Source organism: Coregonus clupeaformis, chromosome 31, assembly GCF_020615455.1.
Source record: "Coregonus clupeaformis isolate EN_2021a chromosome 31, ASM2061545v1, whole genome shotgun sequence".
Taxonomy (NCBI): domain Eukaryota; kingdom Metazoa; phylum Chordata; class Actinopteri; order Salmoniformes; family Salmonidae; genus Coregonus; species Coregonus clupeaformis.
The window spans coordinates 44,807,606-44,824,645 of NC_059222.1; the positions used below are offsets into that span (position 1 = coordinate 44,807,606).

At 43.1% G+C, this 17,040-nt stretch overlaps 2 protein-coding genes across 2 annotated transcripts in view; both read right to left on the reverse strand.

Annotated features, from left to right (window-relative positions):
• Positions 1-4,553, reverse strand: part of LOC121547759 (choline O-acetyltransferase-like) — a 24,621-nt gene extending 20,068 nt beyond the window's left edge. The window contains exons 1-3 of the mRNA XM_041859178.2: positions 4,359-4,553; positions 3,904-4,021; positions 1,591-1,782 (exon numbers count right to left, since the gene is read on the reverse strand). Of these exons, the coding sequence (XP_041715112.2) occupies positions 1,591-1,782; positions 3,904-3,951 (240 nt within the window). The 5' untranslated portion in view covers positions 3,952-4,021; positions 4,359-4,553. The remainder of the gene's footprint in view (positions 1-1,590; positions 1,783-3,903; positions 4,022-4,358) is intronic.
• Positions 4,554-5,966: 1,413 nt separating this feature from the next.
• LOC121547761 (probable vesicular acetylcholine transporter-A) lies at positions 5,967-8,955 on the reverse strand. Its single transcript, XM_041859179.2, has one exon. The coding sequence runs from the start codon at positions 8,450-8,452 to the stop codon at positions 6,860-6,862; it is 1,593 nt and encodes a 530-aa protein (XP_041715113.1). The 5' UTR covers positions 8,453-8,955; the 3' UTR covers positions 5,967-6,859.
• Between the last annotated feature and the right edge of the window lie 8,085 nt (positions 8,956-17,040).

Consider the following 17,040-nt stretch of genomic DNA (forward strand, 5'->3'; position numbering starts at 1 on the left):
GTTATGTTGAAGTATACACTAGAAGTTATGTTGAAGTATACACTAGAAGTTCTGTTGAAGTCTACACTAGAAGTTCTGTTGAAGTATACACTAGAAGTTATGTTGAAGTATACACTAGAAGTTCTGTTGAAGTCTACACTAGAAGTTATGTTGAAGTATACACTAGAAGTTCTGTTGAAGTATACACTAGAAGTTATGTTGAAGTATACACTAGAAGTTAGGTTGAAGTCTACACTAGAAGGTATGTTGAAGTATACACTAGAAGTTCTGTTGAAGTATACACTAGAAGTTATGTTGAAGTATACACTAGAAGTTCTGTTGAAGTATACACTAGAAGTTATGTTGAAGTATACACTAGAAGTTCTGTTGAAGTATACACTAGAAGTTATGTTGAAGTATACACTAGAAGTTATGTTGAAGTATACACTAGAAGTTCTGTTGAAGTATACACTAGAAGCATGGTAAAGGCTACCTTTGGATGCTTTACACATCTGGGAGCAAAAGGGTAAAGTGCATCCCACCCCACACCAAATCTGACTATTCTGTTTTCAATACAATACAAACCAAGCATGGAGAGAAAATGGATCGCTCGTCACTCCCATAGTGCTAACAAAATATCCATGGATTTGAATGTTTAGCGTTGCTAAAGGGTCTTGTCTGCCTCCCAAACGTCACCTTAGAGGGTCTTGTCTGCCTCCCAAACGTCCCCTTAGAGGGTCTTGTCTGCCTCCCAAACGTAACCTTAGAGGGTCTTGTCTGCCTCCCAAATGTCCCCCTAGAGGGTCTTGTCTGCCTCCCAAACATCCCCTTAGAGGGTATTGTCTGCCTCCCAGGCGTCCCCTTAGAATGTCTGCCTCCCAAACGTCCCCTTAGAGGGTCTTCTCTGCCTCCCAAACGTCCCCTTAGAGGGTCTTGTCTGCCTCCCAAACGTAACCTTAGAGGGTCTTCTCTGCCTCCCAAACGTCCCCTTAGAGGGTCTTGTCTGCCTCCCAAACGTCCCCTTAGAGGGTCTTGTCTGCCTCTCAAACGTAACCTTAGAGGGTCTTGTCTGCCTCCCAAACATAACCTTAGAGGGTCTTGTCTGCCTCCCAAACATAACCTTAGAGGGTCTTGTCTGCCTCCCAAACGTAACCTTAGAGGGTCTTGTCTGCCTCCCAAACGTCCCCTTAGAGGGTCTTGTCTGCCTCTCAAACGTAACCTTAGAGGGTCTTGTCTGCCTCCCAAACGTAACCTTAGAGGGTCTAGTCTGCCTCCCAAACGTAAACTTAGAGGGTCTTGTCTGCCTCCCAAACGTAACCTTAGAGGGTCTTGTCTGCCTCCCAAACGTAACCTTAGAGGGTCTTGTCTGACTCCCAAACGTAACCTTAGAGGGTCTTGTCTGCTTCCCAAACGTAACCTTAGAGGGTCTTGTCTGCCTCCCAAATGTAATCTTAGAGGGTCTTGTCTGCCTCCCAAACGTCACCCTATTCCCTATAGTGCACACTACCTTTGACCACAGCCCTGTGGGCCCTGGTTAAATGCAGTGCACTATACAGGCAATATGATGCGATTTGGGACGCAGCCCTTGTCTGAGCGAGGGAGGGAGTTTACCCAGTTGTATGTGTTGTCGCTCTTCTCCACTAGCTTCTTCTGCAGCAGCTCTCCAGTGCCACCTGGTTCTCCAAACTTCTCCACGATGGATTTAGTCTTCCGGTACTGTTCCTCCTTCACCAGGTGTTTAATACTGCTCAGGTACATGTCCAGGGACTGCTTCAGGGGTGGGACAGGCACCTTGGGCAGGACCTAGCATTGTGGAGATCAATCAATCACTCACTCTCGCTCTCTCTCTCTCTCTCTCATCTATCAAGCAATTCATCAATCTATCAAATGTATTCACAAATCCTTTTTTACATCAGCGATTGTCAAAACGTGCTGTTACTGTTCAGTAACCAAGCATATAGCCCAAAGGGCAGGCAGTTATTGTAATGGTTGGGATAAACATTGACTCATTGAGGCTGCACCCAAAAGGACAAAATGTGTTCATCATTGTAAGGAAGCTGTTTTCCTGTCTGTAGGCATTTATTCATTATTCTGAGCATTACATCTCTAATTTGCTTCCTGAAGTTTATCTTTAAAGTTTGCATTCTTAGAACCTGAGTGAATTATTCATTCAAACCGCTCGAAGCCACGTCGAGAATGAATTTTACAGCGCCCTGTGGGATACGAAAATGCTGCCTTTGATCGGAACAGCTAGGGTTATGTTATATTGAATAAAATGCAAATGAAATGTTTACGGAGCGGGAGTTAGTGTGTTGAGTGTTGACTAATTATTTGTTACAGTTTGGCCCGATATGTTGGAATCAGTCTGTGATTGTGGCCAATGTAACTTGTAAGATATGGGTTACCTACGTCACATGTGAAACAGGTATGATTGAACGCATAGGTTGCTAATATTTTTACTCGGAATTTGCTCCAAGAAAATGGCCACTCTCGGGGAGATCCAATAGAATCGTATCGTTCTGAATTCAATTGAATTTAGGCTTACTTAATTGAAGTGTCACACCACGGGCACGTGCTTCGTTCATATTCATCGTAACCTTAACCAATGGTGCTGTGTAAATTCTGGTAGCATAGGCTAAACTGCTCGGGCAACGGAAAAGTTAATTGTTGAGAAACTTTTGACTTCCCAGATTACTCTCAATTCGCAGAACGTGTATCTCTGTTGCTGCAATTATGCACGGGACTGCATCTTCTTTGGTGATCGAGTTGGTAGCTTCCTACAAAATATCCTGGATAAATTGGCCTTTACATGTAAAAGGTTTAGACTTTGAAAACTAATTTGAGCGCATTGTAGGCCTATCACGGCTTCCAAATCTCTGCTTTTGATCCTAAATTTGCATTCGGCCTACATCAAGTCTGAAAAACTCAAATTCTTCCCGTTTACTTAAACTGGGTAGGTAGAGTGAAATAGTCTCGTTTTATTCTGCATCAATTTCTTTATTTAACTAGGCAAGTCAGTTAAGAACAAATTATAATTTACAATGACGGCCTACACCGGCCAAACCCGGACGACGCTGGGCCAATTGTGCGCCACCCTATGGGACTCCCAATCACGGCCGGTTGTGATACAGCCTGGAATCGAACCAGGGGGTCTGTAGTGACGCCTCAGCTGAGATGCAGTGCCTTAGACCGCTGCGCCACTCGGTTGTATTTTATTTTCCCGGTTGGTATAATACCAGTGTAGTACTTCCAGCCTGTCAACTCTCTCGTGTTTTGCTCCTAGCGGTCAGTACAAGGACACAGTAGAAAGATGTGCGTTTCAGAACCATGGACAGCGCCTGCATCTGTTACACTTGCGATGGTTTTCAAGGTTGTTGCGCCATACTTTTTCCAACGATAAAGTCAGTGCATTAGTTCTGTAATCCACTTATGAAAATCCCTTCTTACTAAATGTAATTTAAAAACAAGAACAAGTCCATTTGTAACATTAAATACATCATTTTGTAGGCTATACAATTTAGGCTACAAAAATGACTATGTGGTTAGTAAATGTCAATTACTATACAAAACGAATTCCCTAAAATAGCCTATCAGCAACGGTACTTTACCAGTCACAAACAACAATGTTAGAAAAGAGCAACAGTATGAACAGAATGAAACAAGTAAAGAAAGCAACGTGATTCTACATTCTGGATTCTACATGCTGGATTCTGCATGCTGGATTCTACATACTGGATACTACATACTGGATTCTACATGCTGGATTCAAAATCAATAAATTAATATCGATTAAGGTAATGGTTTTACAACTACCTGAATAACATATTTTTCTCTGACCATTTAAGCAGATAAAAATACCAAAGACAATCCTTCATTACTCTCAGTATATGAAACAAAATCGAATGTAACAAACGCGTTTCTTACGTAGCTTTCCCTGCGGCCTTTCGGCGTCTCTCTCTCCGGGATAGGCATGCTGTTGTCCGGTCTGGATCAGTCAGGTGGAAGTAATTTCAAAACCCTCAAGAGTTGGTTGAAGTTCAACCTTCAGCACGAAGCCGGTACATCCAAATCATTCACAGGAAAGAAAAACGGGATTATGGTGAAATCGATTAGGCTATGTGAGGATTTTATAACGGTTACTGTGAAGTTGTAATTATCAGTGAGATTTAAAAACTCAAAATCCTTAATGCCAATATGAATCTCTGTTAAATAGAATAATTTATTGTAGTAAGCACAGGCAACATAACCACCAACACAAGTATTAATCGACGAGCTGTCTCCTTCCAAGTCATCCAAACAAAGCACATCATGCACCGGTTAACTTGCTGAATTAGACATATTTGTGAATAATGAGGATAAGGGAAACGATTTCCGCTTACCTGAGCAATGGATGCCTTCCTTCACTCCTCAAGAGGTCAAAAAGGTTTGCAACGAGATGACAGTGTTCCGCGTCCGTGTTTATAGAACTCCTTTGACGCGAAGGAATGTTCGTTCAACACTGTCTCAGTCGCCGAGATGTCCACGCCTAGCTCACACCCATTGCAAGGCTTTGACTTTTAGAGAGAGCTTCCTTAGTAAAGATGCTCTAGGTGGGGTTTGTCTCTACCCACTTGGCACATACGTCAATTCAACGTCTATTCCACGTTGGTTCAACGTGATTTCATTGAAATGACGTGGAGACAACGTTTATTCAACCAGTGTGTACCCCCGCAGGCAGCAAACTCCTCCCATCGAAATCTATTTGTGGAACATATTATTTGACAGCTTGCCCCCCCACATCTGACAGAGTATGAAAATGATCTTGAAATAGTAGTAGCTACAAGCAGGGCTAGCAGGTATGACTTTATCGAGTGTGTCGGATCTAGGAAATAAGGTGCTTTTCCGAGTTTGAGAGCTGAAAATCAAAGAATAGCTTGACTACCTACACTTGGTTGTTGAGTGAACAATACTGTTAGGACCGGTCTCCTTGTGGGCGTCTGCTGCGAGGAGTTTTCACAGCGCAACAGTGTCAACTTTCAGAACAGTGCTGAGCGCCAGCTTGTTGCACCATGACTTTATGCACAACCAAGTAAACATTTACATGACGATATAAGAGCTAAATCATTCCTAAATAATAAGAATATGATTCGCATCCTCTTGTTGCTCGCTCGTTCTCCCCTCTGTCTATCCCCCTTCTCACTCACACACCCGCAACACACGCACTCTCGCTCTCTGGCTCTCGTGCCGAGTCGTGCGTAATTGCACTGATGAATTATGTAATCTATAAAATCCACAGTGAAACGATGAGTTGGTTGAAGTATCATATGCAATACCCGTACTAAAAAAACGATTCGTTGATTATCTTTACAGTATGGGTTGAATAACAATCCACCCGTCACTGTAATTCCCGCACAAATCTCTGACTACAAAGCGTTTACTGGAAAGTCCAAATTACTCACAGATATTGTGCCAATAATGTTTGTAGCAGAGACTGTTAACTTATGTCTGTAACTAAATTGTTAATTAAATTACTTCAGGATACTTCAGGATCCGTTGGGGTAAAAGTATTGTGCATTATCTTCAACGTCCCCGATTGGGCAAAAACTGTTTGACTCCATGTCATTTCAACAAGAACATTCAACGTGATGACGTTGAATCAACGTGGAAATTTTTTTTTTTTTTTTTTTTTTTTTTTAAACTGCCTGGATTTGAAAAAACTCATGAATGTAATGGAATTTCGTATATTTTTTTTTACCCACATTTTAACCTTAAATCCAATGACATGGTGAATTTTGTTTTTGATTTCACGTTGAATTCACATTAGTTGACAACTCAACCAAATGTAAATCAAAAACTAGATGTTGAACTGACGTCTGTGCCCAGTGGGGATTGCAAGCTTACATACGGATTTACATCAACCGGTTTATTTGGTCATATTATGGCCTTCGTTTGGTTTAAAGATAGTTTTATCATCTCACTATAAATAATTATGACACACACAAAACACCTTATATTGAAATACAATTTATTATAACTATAGTCGTTAAATTAACATATATCTATCTACTCAGGATATAGGAAGTTGTCATTGAGCTTTTACTGATACTTAGGCTTTGACAATAAACCGTTTCAACATACACGCATACATCACGCACACGCTGAAATATGCATAGGCACACATATAATTTAATAATTTACTATGTAAATATTCACATATGTACAAAACGCATTTGAATATAATACACTACATTTCCTGAAAAACTAAACATAACTTAAATTAAAAAAAATACAGATGTCACAATTACGTTTCGAAATTTGATATGGAAAAGAAAACCCCCATTTTGAATTACAAAAATTATAATTACAATTATTGTCAATATGTTAACGAAATTATAAATGCAATCAAAGGTTGACCAAACTAAGAACTAGCTATTTTTGTGATGCGTTGGTAGTTGGTCGTGTATTTATCATATCAATATAACATTGTACATACATTTATCTATTTACCTTTTTACAATACTCTGCAGTAGTTATGCGCACATAGTCAACTGTATTTGATAGACCTCTCAGAATAGTCATCCAATTAGACGCCCATAAGAAACACATTACATACATAGAAGACCTGTTCAATGACGATGACATTACAGTCAAATAAAATCAACTTTGGAAACGGGTCACACCATCATGGTTAGGTGATTTGGTATGTGTAAATTCTACAACAGTAGCCCTACATTACAGAGTGAAGTGACTTTGGCAGGTCTTTAAGTCCGAACTCTTAAAACTGAATGTGTCCAAATTCTCGAACTATCGGGAATGGATTCGGGGACGTTCTAAGTATTTCTCCAGGATTCTAGCTGACTTCTAAATTGTGATAAAGTATTCTAACTGTAGTCTAAATATTCTAACTGTACTCTGGACCAGAGGATTCGTCTAAAGAGGTGCGTGTTTGTGCTCTAAACGGGTCGAACCCTCCATTCTCATCGACCACTACAGGCAAGCAGTACCCCGCAGAACTGTAACCCTTCTTCTTGCCTCTCCGCTCCTCCATCTTCATCGTATCAGACAGACCCTCGGGTTCATCATCGTCCACCAACAGGTTATCTCTCTCAGAGTAGGACGGTTTCATTTGGCACACGTTGCGGAGCAGCAGAAGGGCCGGTGCGTACAGGACATTGACGAGGCCCATGCCCAGGTTGAGTTGGACAAAACCATAGTTGTGCACTATATTTCCCGCCACGATAGGACCCATGGCATAGGCGAGGGAATAGGAGATATCAGCCAAAGCGTAGACGCTGCCGTACACGGACACATGACGCACGTCGACCAGAAAGGCAAGAGTTGGCAACAGGGCGGTGTCCACGAGAGCAATGCCGAAACATATGCCGCATAATGGGGCAATTAACTGGCCGAATGTTTTGCACGCTGGAATGGTGCACGAGCTGGCCCCGATAATGACCATGCCCAAGGCTCCGTAGAACCACTGCAGGTTGGGGTACTTAGCAGCCAGTTTGACGGTCATGTAGACACCCAGAACATGTGGGAAGAAAGCAGGCAGCCAACACAATCCCATTTCCCACTTAGATGAATGCATGGTGCTCTCCATCCAGTTGGCTATGGTGGGCTCCAGAAAGGCCAGGGGGATATTGCACACTGTCAGGGCACCTGCCACAACAGCTATGTACGGGTCAACCATGAGTTTGTAGATGGGGGTGCCCACCGGCATATTGTCTCTAGTCCTGTTCGAGAACGGCTTGATCACTGTCAAGAGCAGAATCCCGTCTATAAGACAAACGACGGCGAGAACAATAAACGGTACTCTTTTACCGGCAAACTCGTACAGGATACCCCCGAAGGGAGGCGCTACCAGACTCCCGAAAGAGATGAACGCCAGGGCGATACCGAGGGCTTTACTTCTCTCCGATTCTTCGGTGTATTTATCTGCTATCATGGCAATTCCCGAGGTGTCCGCGAAAGCCGAGCCCAGACCTTGTAAACTACGGGCGAAAAACAGCGTCGCGTAGTTCTCGGCGAAAGCAAAAATGCATGTGGAGAAGAACATGACCGTTAGTCCGATCAGGAGGGGGATATCGTATCCAACGCGATCTATGAAAGTTCCTGACAACGGGTTCACCAAAAGCTGCAGGATAGCCTTCGATGCAAAAAGGACTCCGATTTGGACGTCTAAATTGTCCCTGTTGTTTTTAGCTTGGGCTGAGCTCATTGTGGTGTTTATTGAAGAATTCTGATGTATAACTAGATGAACGTGCTCTGCTTGCTCAAGCTCTAAATCAGCAAGGTAGTCGGGAATTATCGGTACTATCACCATATAGAGCATATTGTCTAGAAGGAGAGCCACGCAGACAATCACTAAAATGATCCGTCTTTGGTGGTCGGGGGCTTTCATCGCGTTGCCAAACTGTTTGGTTTTTTCTCCCATCTCGGACAGTTTTACCGCGGCTGATTTGGCCAGCCCGGAAGATTCCCCTGTATCCATGATGATCTGTTATGTTGTTGTCTTCTCCTTTACTCTCTGCTCTTATACGGATATCTCAGCACCACAGATAATTATATCCCTGAACGTTTATGTAGCTTTTTCTTCGATCACTTACGCGGTGCGAAAGATAAAAGGAGCAGCAGGCTTGGAACTTTTCTCCGTGATATTTTCTGACAGCGCGGGAGGCTGCTGGGCTTCAGCCGCGGTTGGTCTTAATTCATCCACTCGCGCTCACATTCGGCGCTGATTCATGGTCCGGAGAAATGAAGTGGTGAAATATTCTGCTCTTCTCTACACCGTGTAGGACTTCAACCGCTAATACTCTATGTCAAGTTTCTATGGCACGTTTTTATAAGTTGTTTATGGAACTTGTGACCCGATATTTCCGATTCCAATGCTCATGCCTCCAATCATCTGTTGAGACCATGAATGGCTTCGTTGCCATTGGTACGTACGCATTGACTCGCAGGTCTGTCGATATTTTCAGGTTTTTTTTCTCTCTCTCAATTTCACCAAGGGCTGTGACGCATCACCAGCTTGCCCCCAAGTGGATCCTTTTCCAGTTGCGTCCTTTATGCTAATTCAGAAAATGGCATTAGTGAGCGTCATCACGACTCCTCAATACACGAGCGCAGGAAAACCCTCTCAGCAGTGCACTCTGCTTAACCCTTGAAGTGCATAAAACTTATATTCCGTAACATTCTTATTAGCTAACTTTGTTAGCCTAATATTGAAGAGTGAATGCGTCGCTGTTTCTTTACAATCCCCTAATAACCATAGATTCATATACTGGCAATATAGAGTATCTGGAAACTAACTAATATATAGGCCAATTAGGCCGATGGGTGACATTATTTCAAATCGAGAAGGCTATCCTTCGTTTGTGGATTTGGCTTTGTTGGAAATTGATGCATTTATCCAGTCCCAGCAATTTTCCAATGTAGCCTAAAGCATAAATATTGAATATTGATTCCTGCTGACATTTTTTATGTAAAATATTCACTATCTGACGGAGTATATACTGTATGTCCCATACAGGCAATAATAGCCTATTGTCTGCTTATATTATCATAATATAATAATACATAATATTGCCATGTATTAAATATGAATGCAATAATATAATACTGTAATAACGCCTGAATATTTTATATGGGTGGGCGCAGAATATATATATATATATATATATATATATATATATATATATTTCGCTACAGAGGGCTATATCGGTCCGCTAATACACGACTAGTAAAGGCCCCGTGCACTACTTTTGTGAGAGATAAACAATTCTAAAACAATTTCCACAAAAAAAAAAAAATGTATTCAGATTTTTCAGGGGGTGCTGCGGCACCCTCAGCACAGCTACTTCCCACTGCTATGTGTTCTTCCGCACAGTAATACAACATGCTGTGTAGCCTACTCTGGGCGCCACCATGTGGGTAAGTAGCCTATAGGCTAGACATCAACACACACAGTAAATTCGGAAAGTATTCAGACCCCTTGACTTTTTCCACAGTTTGTTAAGTTACAGCCTTATTCTAAAATTGATTAAATCGTTTTTCCCCCCCTCATCAATCTACACACAATACCCCATAATGACAAAGCAAAAACAGTTTTTTTGAAATGTATGCTAATTTCTTTTAAAAACGGAAATATCACATTTACACAAGTAATCAGACCTTTTGCTCAGTACTTTGTTGAAGCACCATTGGCAGCGATTACAGCCTCGAGTCTTCTTGGGTGTGACACTACAAGCTTGGCACACCTGTATTTGGGGAGTTTCTCCCATTCTTCTGTGCAGATCCTCTCAAGCTCTGTCAGGTTGGATGGGGAGTGTCGCAGCACAGTTATTTTCAAGTCTCACCAGAGATGTTCGATCGGGTTCAAGTCCGGGCTCTGGCTGGGTCACTCAAGGACATTCAGAGACTTGTCCCGAAGCCACTCCTGCGTTGTCTTGGCTGTGTGCTTAGGGTCATTGTCCTGTTGGAGGGTGAACCTTCGCCCCAGTCGGAGGTCCTGAGTGCTCTGGAGCAGGTTTTCATCAATGATCTCTCTGTACTTTTCTCCATTCATCTTTCCCTCGAACCTGACTAGTCTCCCAGTCCCTGCCACTGAAAAACTTCCCCACAGCATGATGCTGCCACCACCATGCTTCATCGTAGGGATGGTGCCAGCTTTCCTCCAGATGTGATGCTTGGCATTCAGGCCAAAGAGTTAAATCTTGGTTTTATCAGACCAGAGAATCTTGTTTCTCATAGTCTGAGAGTCCTTTAGGTGCCTTTTGGTAAACTCCAAGCAGGCTGTCATGTGCCTTTTACTGAGGAGTGGCTTCCGTCTGGCCACTCTACCATAAAGGCCTGATTGGTGGAGTGCTGCAGAGATGGTTGTCCTTCTGGAAGGTTCTCCCATCTCCACAGAGGAACTCTGGAGTTCTGTCAGAATGACCATCTGGTTTTTGGTCACCAAGGTCCTTCTCCCCCGATTGCTCAGTTTGGCTGGGCGGCAAGCTCTAGGAAGAGTCTTGGTGGTTCCAAACTTCTTCCATTTAGGAATGATGGAGGCCACTGTGTTCTTGGGGACCTTCAATGATGCAGACATTTTTTGGTAGCTTTCTCTGAGCTGTACGGACAATTGAATTTACCACAGGTGGACTCCAATCAAGTTGTAGAAACATCTCAAGGATGATCAATGGAAACAGGATGCACCTGAGCTCAATTTCGAGTCTCATAGAAAAGGGTCTGGATACTTATGTAAATATGGTATTTCTGTTTTCTATTTTTTGTAAATGTACAAAAATGTCTTAAAACCTGTTTTCGCTTTGTCATTATGTGGTATTGTGTGTAAAATCAATTTTAGAATAAGGATGTAACATAACAAAATGTGGAAAAAGGGAAGGGGTCTGGATACTTTCTGAATGCACTGTATACACCATGCAGCTTCACGGGTTCTCTCTGGTGTTTGGACAGTTTGTTAAGTAGTTGCAGATATAGGCTTACTAGTTACACAACCTGGTCTCATAGCATTTCGTATTATTCTGTATGTAAGTACGCGAATGTCCAGCAACCCAAAGGTTGCGAGTTCGAATCTCATCATGGACAACTTTAGGTAATTAGCAACTTTTCAACTACTTGCTACTTTTTAGCTACTTTGCAACTAAAATACTTAGCATGTTAGCTAACCCTTCCCCTAACCCTAAGCTTAACCCTTTTAGCTAATCCTTCCCCTAACGCTAACCCTAACCTTTTAACCTAACTCCTAAACTTAACCCTAACATTAACCCTAACCCTTAACCCTAACCCCTAGCCTAGCTAACGTTAGCCACCTAGGCACCTAGCTTGAATTCGTAACATATGACACATTTAGAAAATTCCAACATATTGTACATTTTGCGAATTTGTAACATATTGTACGTTTTTCCAAATTCGTAACAGATAATACGAATTGTAATTCGTAACATATCATACGAAATGGGTGATGGACATCCACAAATTAATATATATACCATACGAAACATAACATATCATACTGAACGAGTTGTCACGGATTTATGTACAGAATAATATGTAATGCTCTGAGACCAGGTTGAATTACAGAGAAATGGCTTTGTATACTGTCATTTTATAAAAATGAAGCCCCGTCTCATCGTTACCCTCCTGCCGCTTCTCTTGCGCTTGCTCCGGGATGATAGTGGCTGTGGCACCCGGATGAGCGGCGTCCCAAACCTTTCAGCACCACGGTGGAGTGGACAGCTCCCTTCCAGGGCACAGCCAGACGGGCTACGCATTTGGCCCTGTAAAATGATCAAACGTTTGCATATTTCTCTACACAGTGTCAAATTCTCTCCAGATTAATATTAAGTATAATTTAAAACGCACCCGATATAAATGACAAGCCTACACTAACTGACAGTTATTTCAAACATTTCCGGAAGTGTTAGAATTCTCAGGTAAAACGGTTTCTGATCCCACGCCAGGTTATTATTATTTGTTATTGTATTTTTTATTTCACCTTTATTTAACCAGGTAAGCGACCTGGCCAAGATAAAGCAAAGCAGTGCGATAAAAACAACAACAACAACACAGAGTTACATATGGAATAAACAAAAACAAAACGTACAGTCAATAACACAATAGAAAATATTATATACAGTGTGTGCAAACGTTGTAAGTTATGGAGGTAAGGCAATAAATAGGCCATAGTGCAAAATAATTACAATTTAGTATTAACACTGGAGTGATAGATGTGCAGAAGATGATGTGCAAATAGAGATACTGGGGTGCAAATGAGCAAAATAAATAACAATGTAAATAACAATATGAGGATGAGGTAGTTGGGTGGGCTAATTACAGATGGGCTGTGTACAGGTGCAGTGATCGGTAAGCTGCTCTGACAACTGATGCTTAAGTGTTTCGTCATTCATGGACATAAAAGCGAGCAAGTGATTGTCTCTGCCATAGAGCAGCAGGTACTTAGTTACTATACCATATACAAGACAATGGTGCAATCTAGCGGTCACTAAAAAGACTACAGTTGTATTATGTCTGATCTACCGGATGTAGACCTAGCTGTTGTTCTAGCACCCTCTTTGACACTCGTAACCGGATGTGTCATGATGCAGCCATTGGTAATGGACCAGGGTTTCAACAGCAGAATGGAGTGGACCGCTCCCGGCAATATTTCAGACAGGCGGGTTCGATGCTCCACAGTTAGCCTTTTTAATCAAACATGATTTAGAGGTCTTATAAATGCATTTGTTATTGACAGTCGTCTTACAACATTTCAGTAACTTTCCCAAACTTTCCAGAAATCCTGGATGGAGAATTCGGTATTTCCTGCCTATTCCGGGAATCTTACAACCGGGTATTTCTGCCAGCTTTCTGGAAAACCCGGGAGTTTCTAGAAAATCATTGGAATTTTGCAGCCCTACTATAGCGGTCTCAACTGCCACTAGTTTGCATGTGGTGTTGGTCTATCATCTGTGTCCACTAGAGGTCACTATACACTCAGTGGAAGTACTTAGGCCTGCTTGATATGACGTAAAATCAAGGATATAACCATGCTATCAATAATCGTGTTTCATGGCTATTATTAATCAATTCAAAACCACTCACTGTTGTTAACACACATATTTGGGCCATGGATCATAAAAACGAATCTTTTTTGGGGTCAAATTTCCAGGTTTTCCAGAAATCCTGGTTGGAGGTTTCCAGATTTCCCTTCTGATTCCAAGAATCCTTCAACCAAGATTTCTAGAAAACCTGGGAATTTTAGGGAAAGTCCTAGAACTCTGCAACCCAACCTACTGTAAAGAAAACATAAAAAAAGATTGTGATGTTGGCTGATCTAAAAGAACACTGAATAGATAGATTTGATTTAGCCTACATAATCCTTGTGCCTAAATTACCTGTCAACAAATAAGGGTATTACTGGCACCCTAGGAAAACATAGCCTTTCATCAACGAGAGTGGCTGGCTAGGGACAGTGGCCATGCACTTGCTAAATTAATACAGAGGATTGTTTTCACATGTTCACTCTTGGCAACTTAAACATCTCTGCACTCAAAGATCTGGCCTGCGTCTCAAATGGCACTCTATCTCTATATAGTGGACTACTTTATTCCCTATATAGTGCACTACTTTTGACAGGACCCATAGGGCTCAGGATGACAGACACCATGCCACACCTTTCTGAGGGTTGAGTCCCAAATTGCACCCTATTTACTATATAAAGCACTACTTTTGACCAGAGCCCTATGGGCCGCAATCAAAAGTAGTGCACTACATAGAGGATATAGGAGTCTACTACATAGGGGATATAGGAGTCTACTACATAGGGGATATAGGAGTCTACTACATAGGGGATATAGGAGTCTACTACATAGGGGATATAGGAGTCTACTACATAGGGGATATAGGAGTCTACTACATAGGGGATATAGGAGTCTACTACATAGGGGATATAGGAGTCTACTACATAGGGAATATAGGAGTCTACTACATAGGGGATATAGGAGTCTACTACATAGGGGATATAGGAGTCTACTACATAGGGGATATAGGAGTCTACTACATAGGGGACATAGGAGTCTACTACATAGGGGATATAGGAGTCTACTACATATGGGATATAGGAGTCTACTACATAGGGAATATAGGAGTCTACTACATAGGGAATATAGGAGTCTACTACATAGGGAATATAGGAGTCTACTACATAGGGGATATAGGAGTCTACTACATAGGGGATATAGGAGTCTACTACATAGGGGATATAGGAGTCTACTACATAGGGGACATAGGAGTCTACTACATAGGGGATATAGGAGTCTACTACATAGGGGATATAAGAGTCTACTACATAGGGGATATAGGAGTCTACTACATAGGGGATATAGGAGTCTACTACATAGGGGATATAAGAGTCTACTACATAGGGGATATAGGAGTCTACTACATAGGGGATATAGGAGTCTACTACATAGGGGATATAGGAGTCTACTACATAGGGGATATAGGAGTCTACTACATAGGGGATATAGGAGTCTACTACATAGGGGATATAGGAGTCTACTACATAGGGGATATAGGAGTCTACTACATAGGGGATATAGGAGTCTACTACATAGGGAATATAGGAGTCTACTACATAGGGGATATAGGAGTCTACTACATAGGGGATATAGGAGTCTACTACATAGGGAATATAGGAGTCTACTACATAGGGATAGAGTGCCATTTGAGACTCAGACCAGATCTTTAAGTTGCCAAGAGTGAACATGTGAAAACTGTCCTCATTATTAATTTAGCAAGTGCGTGGCCACTGTCCCTAGCCAGCCACTCCCGTTAATGAAAAACGATGTTTTTCTAGGGTGCCAATAATACCCTTATTTGTGAAAAGGCTACAACTGTCATCATCACTGTCATCCCACTGTCATCCCTACTGTCATCCCTCTGTCATCGCTCTGTCATCCCATCTGTCATCCCCACTGTCATCCCTCTGTCATCCTCTCTGTCATTTATTGTCATCCCTACCGTCATCATCACTGTCATCCCCTCTGTCATCCCCTCTGTCATCCCCTCTGTCATCCTTTCTCTCTATCTGAAGAAAATAAAAGAGTGAGTGAGTGAAAGAATTAGAGGTTGTGTGTGTGTGTGTGTGTGTGTGTGAATATGTGTGTGTACGTGTGCGTGCATGTGTGTGTGTGTGTGCGTGCATGTGTGTGTGTGTGTGTGTGCGTGCATGTGTGTGTGTGTGTGTGAGAGAGTGAGAGTGGTTTAATGAATTAGAGCAGGAGCCTCCCTAAAGTCCTAGTGACCTAATCCAGATTATACTCCATCCTTAATCTGCTCAAAATCATTTCTTGAAAAAGGTATTGTGGAGGCATCACTTCTTTAACACAGGTTTTGTTTATTTTTACATTTTAGTCATTTAGCAGACGCTCTTATCCAGAGCGACTTACATGAGCAATTAGGGTTAAGTGCCTTGCTCAAGGGCACATCGACAGATTTTTCATCTAGTCGGCTCAGGGATTAGAATCAGCGAACCAGCGACCTTTCGGTTACTGGCTGTCAGTGGGTGCTGTAGGTAGGTGTGGTGCAGGAATCAGATGCAGGACGCAGAAAAATAAGTCCAATATACTTTAGTGAAAAGCACACTCAAAATAACGAGTCAAACGCCCGGAGGCGAGAAAGTCCGCACACAGGCGAAAACCAAAAGGCGCACAAAACAGTGCGTAAATAACCTCCTAACACAGAGGAGGAAAATACGAAATGCACAAGGCAACAGTAGCGCACAAACACGACAGCGAAACACAGACTGTTTAAATATGGCTCCCAATCAGAGACAACCAGCTGACAGCTGACACTCGTTGCCTCTGATTGGGAGCCACTCAGGCCAACATAGAAATGAGCAAACTAGAACTCCCAACATAGCAATAGAATACATAGATCTACACACCCTGGCTCAACATAACAGTGTCCCCAGAGCCAGGGCGTGACAGTACCCCCCCCTAAAGGCGCGGACTCCGACCGCGCCAACTAAATACCACAGGGGAGGGACCGGGTGGGCACTCCGCCTTGGCGGCGGATCCGGCTCCGGACCTGATCCCCACTCCCTCTCCAACCCCCCAAAGTACCCCTGGTCCGGTCTGGCCCCGCTGGCCAGAGCTGGACTGCACACTGATGGAGCGGATTGCTCTAGCTCCGACGTAACGCATCTGACCGGTGCCGGACCAGGCACCAGTGGAACAGGCACGGGCCGTGCTGGACTGACAACGCACACCACTGGCTTGGTGTGAGGAGCAGGAGTGAGCCGAACCGGGCTGACGAAACGCACCACTGACTTGGTGTGGGGAGCAGGAACGGGCCGAGCCGGGCTGACGAAGCGCACCACTGACTTGGTGCGGGGAGCAGGAACGGGCCGAGCCGGGCTGACGAGCGCACCACTGACTTGGTGCGGGGAGCAGGAACGGGCCGAGCCGGGCTGACGGAGCGCACCACTGACTTGGTGCGGGGAGCAGGAACGGGCCGAGCCGGGCTGACGGAGCGCACCACTGACTTGGTGCGGGGAGCAGGAACGGGCCGAGCCGG